The 12,500-nt window shown below is 47.3% G+C and overlaps 1 protein-coding gene across 3 annotated transcripts in view; it reads right to left on the bottom strand.

The window, feature by feature from the left end:
• lpcat1 (lysophosphatidylcholine acyltransferase 1) overlaps positions 1–12,500 on the bottom strand; it is an 81,591-nt gene that overhangs the window by 33,651 nt on the left and 35,440 nt on the right. For all 3 annotated transcript variants that reach the window (XM_063185667.1, XM_063185668.1, XM_063185669.1), the window contains exons 3-4: positions 12,445–12,500; positions 1,461–1,573 (exon numbers count right to left, since the gene is read on the bottom strand). The exon at positions 12,445–12,500 is cut by the window's right edge and continues 159 nt beyond it. In XM_063185667.1, the coding sequence (XP_063041737.1) occupies positions 1,461–1,573; positions 12,445–12,500 (169 nt within the window). The remainder of the gene's footprint in view (positions 1–1,460; positions 1,574–12,444) is intronic.

Below are 12,500 nucleotides of genomic sequence, written 5' to 3'. Positions count from 1 at the left end.
TAATGCAGACACGTTGATATTGGTAATCCATGTCAACTCGCCACCAAATGACGTAAATTGCTTTTGGTGGCAATCATCCTTTTCAACCCTTTTGAATAATCAGCATTGCCAAACACAACAGCTTGACCAAAGAGACCACCTTAACTAAATTGTGCTTTTACTAAAAATGCTCATGCATGTGTGCATTGTGTATGTGTAATAGATGTGGGACTCAGGTGGACAGGAAAGACAGAATTTCATTGTGAAGGAAAAATGAAGCGAAGGAGAGACGAGGTGCACTGCCGGGACTTTAGCCCAGGCCTTCAGGGGCTCTTTCGTGTAGTGGTCAGAGCCACAGTGTAATACCCCAGAACAGGGATGGGCAACTGGAGGCCCGGGGGCCACATACGGCCCGCTCCCTCACTCAGTGAGGCCCGTAGATAAAACATCATTTTAAAAAATTATAAAAATGCCAAGGTCAAAAAAACTGATTTGTCATAATAGTGTTGGCTGATAGAGAACCCCTCTGCATTTGAAACCATATCAGCAGTCAGTGAGCAACCAACTGCACCTCAAACTCTAAGAGTTACAGTCACATCCGTGGTCATATGGCCCTCCGATGGAACCAATGAAAAAATGTGGCCCTTCTCATCATCAAAGTTGCCCATCCCTGCCCCAGAAGGTACTGTAGGGCAGCGCTACTCTCCCTACAAATGTCCTGTCGACATGTACATAAAGCCTGAATACACAAACTTGAATAAGTATGCCAATTTATCAGCTCCTTACAGCTGAGCACACTTCAGCAATCATTCAGCCAACTCATTCGTCCTATTCATAAAGCAGGGTTGTGAGCCAACTGTTAAAAAAGTATCTTATCTAAACATCAATGTGTACAGTCCAAATTTGGCATGAGAACAACAGCCTATCCAACGTTTGTTCAATAAGACATGTGCTTTGTTTGGGTATATGGCCTGAACAATGGGGGAAAATTGCTCTCGTATGATAGCAAGTGGTATGCAAATAATAGTTTGAATTGTGGAGGGTGTGTGTGTGTGCGTGCGTGTTTTGGAAAGTAAGCCTGAGCATGTGTGTGTGATGGTGTGTCTTCAGGCCCAACTGACCGTGTTTACTTATTGAAAGAGGAAATGTGTATCTTCTGAGTACAGTATTTGCCTTTGTGCACGTTTATAAGAGAGAGAGAGAGAGAGAGAGAGAGAGAGAGAGAGAGAGAGAGAGAGAGAGAGAGAGAGAGAGAGAGAGAGAGAGAGAGAGAGAGAGAGAGAGGGAGGGAGAAAGCGTGAGTGTGACAGGTAGGTGTGTGTGTGTGTGTGTGTGTGTGTGTGTGAGAGAGAGAGTGTGTGTGTGAGAGAGTGTGTACTTTCAAATGTACTGTAGTGTGTGTGTGTGTGTGTGTGTGTGTGTGTGTGTGTGTGTGTGTGTGTGTGTGTGTGTGTGTGTGTGTGTGTGTGTGTGTGTGCTACCTGTGGCCACTCCCCTCCAGAGCATGCCCTCCGCTTGATCTCTTCGACCGTCTTCCGGCGAGAGTCCGGATCGAAACGCGACACAAACACCGGCCGGATGAACTTAATGAGGGCTGGAGAGGAGAGAGAGAGAGAGAGAGAGAGAGAGAGAGAGAGAGAGAGAGAGAGAGAGAGAGAGAGAGAGAGAGAGAGAGAGATAGAGAGAGAGAGAGAGAGAGAGAGAGAGAGAGAGAGAGAGAGAGAGAAAGAGAGAGAAAGCAATAGAAGAGTAAGAGAGAGAAGGAGATGAAAAGCAAGATCAAAAGGATAGGAAGAGGGAGAGGGAAAAAGAAAGAAAGAAGAAAGTTTAATTGTTATTTATTACAGCCATGTCAGAAAAATCCACAGTGAGAGAATGAGGGTGAGAGAGAGAGAGAGAGAGAGAGAGAGAGTGAAAGAGCGAGAGAGAGAGAGTGAGAGGGAGAGAGAGAGAGAGTGAGAGACACACAGAGAGAGAGAGTGAAAGACGAGAGAGAGAGAGTGAGAGGGAGAGAGAGAGAGAGACAGAGACAGAGACAGAGACATAAAGACAGACAGACAGACAGAGACAGAGACAGAGAGAGCAGAGGCAAGACACACAGAATTGAGAAAATAGAGAACAAAGAAAATGGAAAAAGACAGGCAATCCAATACCAATCAGAAACAAATACTAGCACGTTAATTGGATTAAACGAGCCTGAATTGGCTTCTCCTTAGCCAACAAAGAGGTGGAAAAAAAGAAAAAAAAAACCCTCAATCATCTATCTCGCAGGCTGTTGCACCTCGTCCTCTTCCTCAACCCATCCCCCTATCCCTCCATCCCTCACCACCCCTCCCTCCTCCCCTCTCTTCCTCTCTGCAGGCTTTCCAACTCCAAAGCATGTGGCCCCATAGTGATGATAACATCAGAAAACAAAAAAGAGAAGAGCAGGAATGTGCTTGCTGTCACTGCAGAAAGCTCTGTGGGTCTACGGCAGTGGTTGCCAACCAGGGGTACGCGTACCACTTAGGGCAGGAGAGCTGACGGGAGGGGCAAAGGGGTCAGTTGTCCAGGTCCCAGCGAGAGAGGAGGCCCAGAATTGGGTTTGCTTGTTTGTTTACATTTATGGCCAAATATGCAACTGTAGCTATTTCTTGGCCAGTACATGTAATAAAATTCACTTCACATTAAAAATCAACAATGATATATATAAATAATTGAATAAATACATTAAATAAGTTTGGTCACATCAATACATTTTAAAAAGTTCAAAACCTTTCCCAGAATTGGGTGCTCATTGGTCCTCATGGTATGATAAAAAAATGTTTAAGGGGTATGCAAGACCACTCCAACAGCACAACTTCACTTCTTCAAATGGTGAGTAAATACCTTTCAGTGCAGACAGAGCAGACTGACCACTAGTTTGCAGGTCTGCATTAGTCCTGCACACAATATTGTAGAATACAATATTTGTTGCAGTGTATGGGGTTTCAAGTGTGTGTGTGTGTGTGTGTGTGTGTGTGTGTGTGTGTGTGTGTGTGTGTGTGTGTGTGTGTGTGTGTGTGTGTGTGTGTGTGTGTGTGTGTGTGTGTGTGTGTGTGTGTGTGTGTGTGTGTGTGTGTGTGTGTGTGTGTGTGTGTGTGTGTGTGTGTGTGTGTGTGTGTGTGTGTGTACTGCACACCTTTCTGAATAAGCTGAATTGACCTTGACAGCCCAGTTTACCTTCTCGTCATGCCTCTGAACCATACTGAATTGAATCAAAACTGTGGAATTGAATGTGGATTGATTTTAAAGGTCATTTGCTCTGCCTTGATTCTTCTGTGGCACCCTCAGTCTGAACTGGCCTGCCCTCTCCTTCAAAAGAGGATAGAGGAAAGGAGAGGACAGGAGAGAAGTGGAGAGGAGAGGAGAGGAGGAGTTGCTAGATAAGGGTATAAACATTACAGGGAGGGGTGGGTATAAGAGAGAGAGAGAGAGAGAGAGAGAGAGAGAGAGAGAGAGAGAGAGAGAGAGAGACAGAGACAGAGAGAGAGAGAGACAGAGAGAGAGACACTTGGCAAGGGGAGCGCAGCAGGTACTGAGAGCCGGCATTCACCTGCACTGAAAAGAGAGAGAGAACGATGGGGAGAAGAGAGGCACAGTGACAAGAAGGGAGACGCATAGAAAAAAGAGGGAAAATGCCAGGAGGGAGTTAGAGGGAAGGTGTGTGTGTGTGTGTGTGTGTGTGGGGGGGGGGGTGGATAGCAGGCAAACAGGCAACAAGAGACAGCATAGAGGCAAAGAGAACAAGGGGAAGCAGAGGGGAAAAGGAGTGATAGAGAGGGAGATAGGGAGGTATAGAGAGTGGAGGAGGTCTAGGGGTAGAGAAAACGGAGAGAGAGGGAAGGAGGGAGATGAGAATGATAAAAAGCAAAGGGCTGATGTGTCCTCATGCACTTGGCAAGGGGAGCGCAGCAGGTACTGAGAGCCGGCATTCACCTGCACTGAAAGAGGAGAGGAGAGGAGAGGAGAGGAGAGGAGAGGAGAGGGGAGGAGAGGAGAGAAGAGAGGATTGAGGTGGAGAGGAGAGGAGGAGAGGTGATGAGAGGAGAGGAGAGGAGAGGAGAGGAGAGGAGAGGAGAGGAGAGAGGATTGAGGTGGAGATGAAGACAAGAGAAAAGCAGAGCAGAAGAGAGGGCAGAATTAACAGAGGAAAAGAGGAAGAAGGAGAATAGATGAGATGAAAAAAGGTGAAGGGTAGAGGGGAGGGCATGTGAGGAAAGAAAACAGAAAGAAAGGCGTAAGGGGAAAGGATGAAAACATTGAGAAGAGAAGAGAAGAGAAGAGAAGAGAAGAGAAGAGAAGAGAAGAGAAGAGAAGAGAAGAGAGGAGAAGAGAGGAGAAGAGGAGAGGAGAGGAGAGGAGAGGAGAGGAGAGGAGAGGAGAGGAGAGGAGAGGAGAGAAGAGGAGAGAAGAGAAGAGAAGAGAAGAGGAGAGAGTAGCCTCTGGCTCTGTGGAATATACTAGTATGATGGTGGATGGCCTGGGGCCATTACTGGTGAGGCAGGCTGGCATGAGCAGCTCAGTAATGGAGGAAGAATAAACAACACAGACGCTAATGGAGGACAGAGTGGAAAATAAAGAGCAAGATTTGGAACCGGCAGAATCAACAGTTCCTGATGCAGGCTATGATGCCTCATTAAACGTGCGCCCACACACACACGCACACACACACGCGCACGCACGCACGCTCAAACACACACATACGTGCACGCACGCACGCACACTTCAGCCAATCAAAATAAAGAGCACATGATGAGACACAAACGCAAATGCAAGTCATATAAAAACCTTCGCGGGCCATTTACAATGCAACACAAATCCAAGCCACAAGCCACACGCACGCGTGCATGCCCACACAAATCACAATCATAAAAACAAATGTGCACAATCTTACACAAACCCACACACTCTGAGAACCACAAACATGACAATAACCGTAAACGCAACACCAAGATATGTGAGAAGTAAGAGATTGGGCCTAATGGGAAGCTGTCTTCAGTAATTATGCTCTCTATATGTTGGGGCTGTTTGTCATGGGCTGTTTGTCCAACAAGAGAGGTTTTAAAGGGGGGGCGCTGGCACTAAGTGCAGTGCAAATGTGGAGCTAAGGAGCTGCTAACAGTGATGTCTCCAAATATTTTCAATATGGTAACCAAGATAAAGCCTACCACACGTCACCAATGCAACAAAAAAGAAAAGGGGGGGGGGATCAATTCCGGTCTCCTAAATGGGAATGACTTCCCCATTAAACTCCATTCATTCTGATCCCCCACTCGTCTCCTAAAGGGGAATGGCAGCCATATGATGGCAGATTAGAACCTCATGTCTCATTGGGTCTGGGAAAAACTCCTTATGAGCATCGACTACTCCTTATCAATTAGTGGTGTGCATTGGCACTGCCCTCACGATCCGATTCGATCACGATTCGGGAGGTAGCGATTCGATTCGATCCGATTCAATTCTACAATGCATTGCAATGCATTACATTTCTACTGAAAGCGAAGTAAATGTTTTATCAGTCATGATGAGGCAATACAAGTAGTCAGATACTGAGCAACAATTTATTGGCTGTTTTCTGTATCAGTCTGTATAAGTCTTGCAATGTTTTGAAGTGCTTTTATTTAATTTAACATTCATTTGCTCCCGAAATATCCATGGAAGTAATTGAAACTTAAAAAAATTGCCGGATCGATTCTGGAACTTGCCGGATCGATTCTGGATCGTCCATGCCCCGCATTGGATTGCATCGCCGAATCGCTCATTGTTGACACCACTATTATCAATCACCTCTGATCCACCCAACCAAAGAGGGTTACAATAACAGGTACTAGAGCTGCTTCACAGCTACTTAAGAGTCTGTCTGTACCTTGCAAGACGGGGTATTCTATACTCGTTATTGTGTATCCCTTTATAGCCATCACTAGAGGGCCACTAAGTGGAGTGAAGCTGTGAAGGTATAGGGATGCCAACAGAGACGCCTCAGCTCGAGCAAAGGGACCATGTATAGGGTCTAAAACGAAGTAGAATAACAGCCCTGGGGTGCATTTCTCAAAAGAGAAGTTGTTAGCCTGTTACCAACTTCGGTAGTTGCCAATGGGAAAATGCACTGAAAACAACAAAGTAGCTAATGTAGTAAGCAACTTTGGTTTCGAGAAATCCACCCCTGGGGTGCATTTCTCAAAAGAGAAGTTATTAGCCTGTTAGCGACTTTGGTAGTTGCCAATGGGAAAATGCATTGAAAACAACAAAGCAGCTAATGTAGTAAGCAACTTTGGTTTCGAGAAATTCACCCCAGGGTAGAGGTGTGTTCAAGTCAATGATGTGGTTTAAGCAGAGACGTTCTATCTATTGGGACTACGAAAATGATTGGTTTAAACTTTGGCCGGCCTTCTCTAGCCTCGAGCAGTAGCAAAGGGTGTGAGGCGCCTTAACCACGCTGTTTACATTATTCGTTATCATCTTGGTCAGACCAACATCTTTGAAAGTCGATGTTAATCTGACAAGAGCATGTGATGGTCTAATGGTAGCATTTCTGAGATGGTGTTTAACCCATTTTGTGCTAAGCCCTTTTTGGGAAAGCCCTCTGCCTATTAAATCCTAAATATTTCAGCCTCCGAAGCACATACAAATATGAAATGAGTTACATTTAAAAGCTAGGACCCTCGTTTTGCCTTAGAATGTTTTTATTCAACTCTAACTTACCCACATGTTTAATAAAATGGCTCAAATCTCAAAAACCTGAATGCAGCGTATATGTGCTTCCAGGACACAATGGGTTAATAGGTGGCTTTCTGCTGTAATTACTCTCGTTGCATGTCGGCGCTGTTTGTCGCTGGCTCCTTACCCAACCAGCGGGAGCGCTAAGAGGGGGCACTAAGTGGCAGAGCCGGTTTTATCAATAGGCAGACCAGGCAAAACCTGTCAAAAACCTGTCCACTGTAGGGGCCCCCAACAGTCATCCCCACCACTAGGGCTGGGTAAAATAATCGAGTTAATCGATAATCGATTGAATCGAAATTCACATAATCGATTCAAATTTTGTTTAATTTAGGTCTATGGAAAATACCCAGTAGGTATTAGTCAATTAGGCCAAGGCCTACTTATTATAAATTAGCAATCTGTTACCACTGTCAAGTCACAGCCCTTTGACATTTTTTTATAAAAATAGGCAACAGCATCTTTTGGGGGAAATCCTGGCACCAAGAAGGGAAAGGATTGAATTGATTCGGAATGAAATCGAATCGTGATTAATCGATTCAAACCCCTAAGAATCGAAATCGAATCGATACAGGAACATGGCTGCGATACCCTGCCCTAACCACCACAGTAAATGCCAACAAGAATAATTCAAGAGGGCCCCATGTCTGTAATTTTGCCTATAGGGCCTTCAAACGCAGAAGCGCCACTGCTAAGTGGATAGCAGGACTGGCGCTGTGGAGCTGCTAACACAGCTAGCGTCTCTCTGCCCAGCAGGATAGAGTCACCCAAGTGTGTGTGCGTGCGTGTGTGTGGTCATATACACACACGCGCATACACACACACACAACCGTTTCTGCCCAGCAGGGAAGATGCCATCAGCAACGAGCCGTACAGGATGTGGGCCTGGCCTCCCCCCGTGGCACAACAATTAATCTCTCTCTCTCACTCTCCTCCTCCTCTCCTATACCAGTCCTCAGTCCTCTCACCTGGAAAGAACATGTTTGTTCACTTCCTCTTTTCCCCAGGTCTCTATTTCCCAGCCTCCACGTCCTTGTCTGGAGCTCTCTCTCTCTCTCTCTCTCTCTCTCTCTCTCTCTCTCTCTCTCTCTCTCTCTCTCCTCTCTCTCTCTCTCTCTCTCTCTCTCTCTCTCTCTCTCTCTCTCTCTCTCTCTCTCTCTCTCTCTCTCTCTCTCTCTCTCTCTCTCTCTCTCTCTCTCTCTCTCTCTCTCTCTCTCTCTCTCTCTCTCTCTCTCTCTCTCACACACACACACACACACACACACACACACACACACACACACACACACACACACACACACACACACACACACACACACACACACACACACACACACACAGCTAGTCACAGTCACACACACACTCAAGCACATGCTGTATTTACAGGTAAACAGACCACACACACCCCTGTGAGCACACATGGTCAAACACTCACACTTGCACACACGTGCATGGCAGCATTTCTATGTATGACGAAAATAGCCATGGGACAAACCTTCACACAACACATGGCTAGCACACTATTTACACATGCAAACACATGTGCGCACACACACACGCACACGCACACACACACACACACGCACACACACACACACACACACACACACACACACACACTCACAAACACGCATGCGCACACTCACACACACACACACACACACACCAACTCCAACATACATACTGTACATACCGTACCCCTCCACTCCCCCTCTTCCCCTCTCCCCCCCTCCACCCTTGCTTTTCTTCCTCGAAAACACACACGCACAGAGATGCAATTACGTGGAAATGCTGGCATAAGTGCAGGCCTGGACAGGCATGTGCATGTGCAGCACTCAGAGGGGAGGCCAGGGGCCGGGCCCACTAATGACTACTGGGACACGCAGCACTGCAGGATGGGGGGTGAGGAGGAGGAGGAGGAGGAGGAGGAGGAGGAGGAGGAGGTGGAGAGGGTGGAAATGGAGGAGGAAGAGGAGGAAGTGGAAGATGAGGAGGAGGAGGAGGAGGAGGAAGAGGAGGAGGTAGAAGAGGAGGTGGTAGAGGAGGAGGAGGAGGAGGAGGAGAAGGTGGAGGTAGAGGAGGAGGTAGAGGAGGAGGAGGAGGAAGAGGAGGAGGAGTAGAGGAAGAGGAAGAGGAGGAGTAGAGGAAGAGGAAGAGGAGGAGTAGAGGAAGAGGAGGAGTAGAGGAAGAGGAAGAGGAGGAGTAGAGGAAGAGGAAGAGGAGGAGTAGAGGAAGAGGAGGAGTAGAGGAAGAGGAAGAGGAGGAGGAGAAGGAGGAGGAAGAAGAGGAGGAGGAGGAGGAGGAGGTGCCGGTGGAAGAAGAAGGAGGACACCAATAAAGAGGAAGAGGAGGAAGGTGGAGGAGCAGAAGGAGGAGGTGGAGGAGGGGGAGGAAGAGGAGGAGGTGGAAGAGGAAGAAGGGAAGGAGGAGGAGGAGGAGCAATAGGAGGAGGTGGAGGAAAAGGAGGGGGAGGTGGGGGAGGAAGAGGAGAGGGAGGAAGAGGAGGAGGTTTTGGTGGTGCATAGGATGAATTGGGGTAAAAGGGGCAGCAGTGCTTTAAGTGAAGGAGAATGGTGGCTGGTTACTGGCTCAGGTGTGGGGAGAGTGGTAGCAGTGCAACGAGAGTGACGATGGTTCACTGGCTGAGGTGTGACAACAGTGGTGCATGTTCTTAAAGGAGAACTACTGCCAATTTCAATATTGGGTAAGGGGTGGGTGTGGGTGGTGGTGTTGTAATGGTGGTGATGATGATGATGATGGTGGCAGCAGAGAATGGTGTCCCCCACACGCCTGTGGGCATCATCAAGGGTGTTGTATTGGGTAAGGGGCTGGTGGTGGTGGTGGTGGTGATGGGTAAGTGGTGGTGGTGGTGATGATGATGGTGGTGGTCTCCCACAGGCTTGGGCATCGTCAGGGGGATAATCAGCCTCACAGCTGCAGCCCACCTCCTGCTGCCCCACTTTACTGCCAGCTCACACACACACACACACACACACACACACACACACACGCACGTACACACACGCACGTACACACACGTACACACACGTACACACGCGCGCACGCACACACACACATGCGCACGCACACATGCATGCATGCGAGAACACAGCATCTGTTACCATGGTGGCTAGATAAGTCGGAGAGTGTATCTGCCTAGTTAGTTGTGTGTGTGTGTGTGTGTGTGTGTGTGTGTGTGTGTGTGTGTGTGTGTGTGATTGTGTGTGTGTGTGTGTGTATTTTATGTGCACATAGTAGCCTCCTGTGTGCCCAAGAGAGAAGCAAATTTACAAAAGTCAGAGGAATGTGCCGTGCTGCACCGCTTCCCTCAACGTGCTTCCTCGTACAGCCAGCCTCAGGTTCCACAGGTGTGCGATTAGGACTCGACCACAAGCCAGGTCAACGTCTGGCCACGCACACAAAACCAAATCTCCAAAGTAAACACGCCGAAACGGGAAACAAGAGGCAAAAGCTCCAATATTGTACCAGAATGATATACACAAGACAAAGAAAAAAGTGAAATGGGGCCCATTGTCCATTGATCAAACTGTACAAAGGCATCGTACTGTTACGCCGTGTGGCCCCGGGGTTCGATTCTGGCCCGGGGTCATTTCCTGAACTTCCTCCACCAACTCTCTCTCCCAACAACCATGTCTTGTCAATTCTTCACAGTCACTATCAAAATATTAAGGCATAAAGAGCACAAAACAGAAAAAGAGAAATGTGCTAGTCTTAAATTTCCAGTGTGTGTGTGTGTGTGGTAGTTGGCAAAAGACCATTTTACAATCATGGTATGCAAAAGACCATTTTACAATCATGGTATGTATACTTAGGCAAGATAAATAAAGAAGAAAAAAAGTGGAATGTCCGGTTCTGTCCCTTCATTCTCTGCGTTTCTTAGTAAAGAGGTAGTTGGTCTTGCTTCTCTCCCTTTCTATCTATGACATACAGTATGTATGAGTTACACAACTCACTGCTTGACAAATCCTGGCTACAATTCCTGCATTCCTCACTTTCACAGTCGTTCATTTATCAGCCGTGTGGCTGTTGGCTTCATGCTTTGAAGTCACGCTTGTCTTTGAATTCAATGTGGACTTTAAAAAAAAAGAAAAACACACAAACTAGTTCTGAAAATATAGGCATCAGGGTGGATTTCTTGGGTTCACCACTGTATCCACTAAAGATAAAGTCCTAAAGTGAAAATGGCAGCAGGTATGCACTACGTTATGGAATAACGTAAGTTAAAGGAACTATTTCCAGATGTGGCCTGGAATTCTGGGGATATTTAGATGTGAAGTGAAGTGAAAGCCCAACTGGGAATTCCAACTCCCATTGTCATTATGACACAGCACTCCACTGCACACAAGTGTTCACTGCACACTGCACACAACAAAAATTGCATTTATGCCTCACCCGTGCAAGGGGGCAGCCCCCAATGGCGCCCCAAGAGCGCCCAAGAGCGCCCCAAGGCGGGATGGTACCATGCTCAGGGTATCTCAGTCATAGAGGAGGATGGGGAGAGTACTGGCTAATTACTGCCCCCCACCCTACAAGTCTGACTCCCTAACTGCTTACCCATGACTGTCCATGTGTTTTCTTTTCAGAGTTTCAGTTTGAGAGCAACACAGGAGCACAGCTAAGATGTGCAGGCCTACAAGGTTTTCAAATGCATTCCATTTTATTACAAAAAATCTCAGCTCACAGTTGATTTGCGAGTTTCTGGGAGAATGCAGACCAGCCAGACGTCCAAACAAGACAGAATCCTCTTTCGTGACCATCTACTAGACTAATGTTTGAGCTGCCCTAGCCCCAGGCCAGACTCTTGACATGATGTATAGGCTATGTATGTGTGTGTATGTGTAGTCTACTTTGCAAAAAAAAACTTCTTCACATTTGCACTTGTTGTTCTGTATATTTCTTGTGCACTTTGAATCTGCTAATGATGCTGGCTATGATTATGTCCTTTTTTTTAAGTCGCTTTGGTTATAAAGCGTCTGCCAAATGCAATGTAATGTAATGTAAAGGTGATCAAAAACGTTTGGCTATGACAGCACACCAAAGCAGCAACTTACAGTACGTACATGTAGCAGTGACCCTTTAAACCACAGGACGTTTCTTGTTTTGTTTTTCCAGGCCGGCCAGCCTGGAGTCAGAGTGGGGTTCCCACAGCAGAGACACTGGGAACCACAGGGCTGTTCCACAGGGATGGACTTTCACATGCATGCATGAGTGTGTGTATACAGTATGTTCACTTACTGATGGGAGGTCAGATGGGAGGTCCGTGTGTGTGTGTGTGTGTGTGTGTGTGTGTGTGTGTGTGTGTGTGTGTGTGTGTGTGTATGTGTGTGTGTGTGTGTGTGTGTGTGTGTGTGTGTGTGTGTGTGTGTGTGTGTGTGTGTGTGTGTGTGTCCACTTACTGCCCCATATGGGAGGCCTGTGTGTGTGTGTCTCTGTGTGTGTGTGTGTGTGTGTGTCTCTGTGTGTGTGTGTGTGTGTGTGTGTGTGTGTGTGTGTGTGTGTGTGTGTGTGTGTGTGTGTGTGTGTGTGTGTGTGTGTGTGTGTGTGTGTGTGTGTGTGTGTGTGTGTGTGTGTGTGTGTGTGTCTCTGTGTGTCTGTTGTGCCTGTCTGCCTGTCTGCCTGTGCGCACTTGTTTGCGCTCTTGTGTGTGTGTGTGTGTCTCTCTGTGTGTCTGTGTGTGTGTGCACACGCGCGCGCATGTCCACTTACTTCCCCAGATGGGGACGTCCTTGCTCTCCGCCTTCATGACGATGGAGGCCATGGTC

The sequence above is a fragment of the Engraulis encrasicolus genome, chromosome 20 (assembly GCF_034702125.1).
Source record: "Engraulis encrasicolus isolate BLACKSEA-1 chromosome 20, IST_EnEncr_1.0, whole genome shotgun sequence".
Classification (NCBI taxonomy): domain Eukaryota; kingdom Metazoa; phylum Chordata; class Actinopteri; order Clupeiformes; family Engraulidae; genus Engraulis; species Engraulis encrasicolus.
Note: the sequence above shows the minus strand (reverse complement) of the source record. Positions and strands in the feature narration are given on the sequence as shown.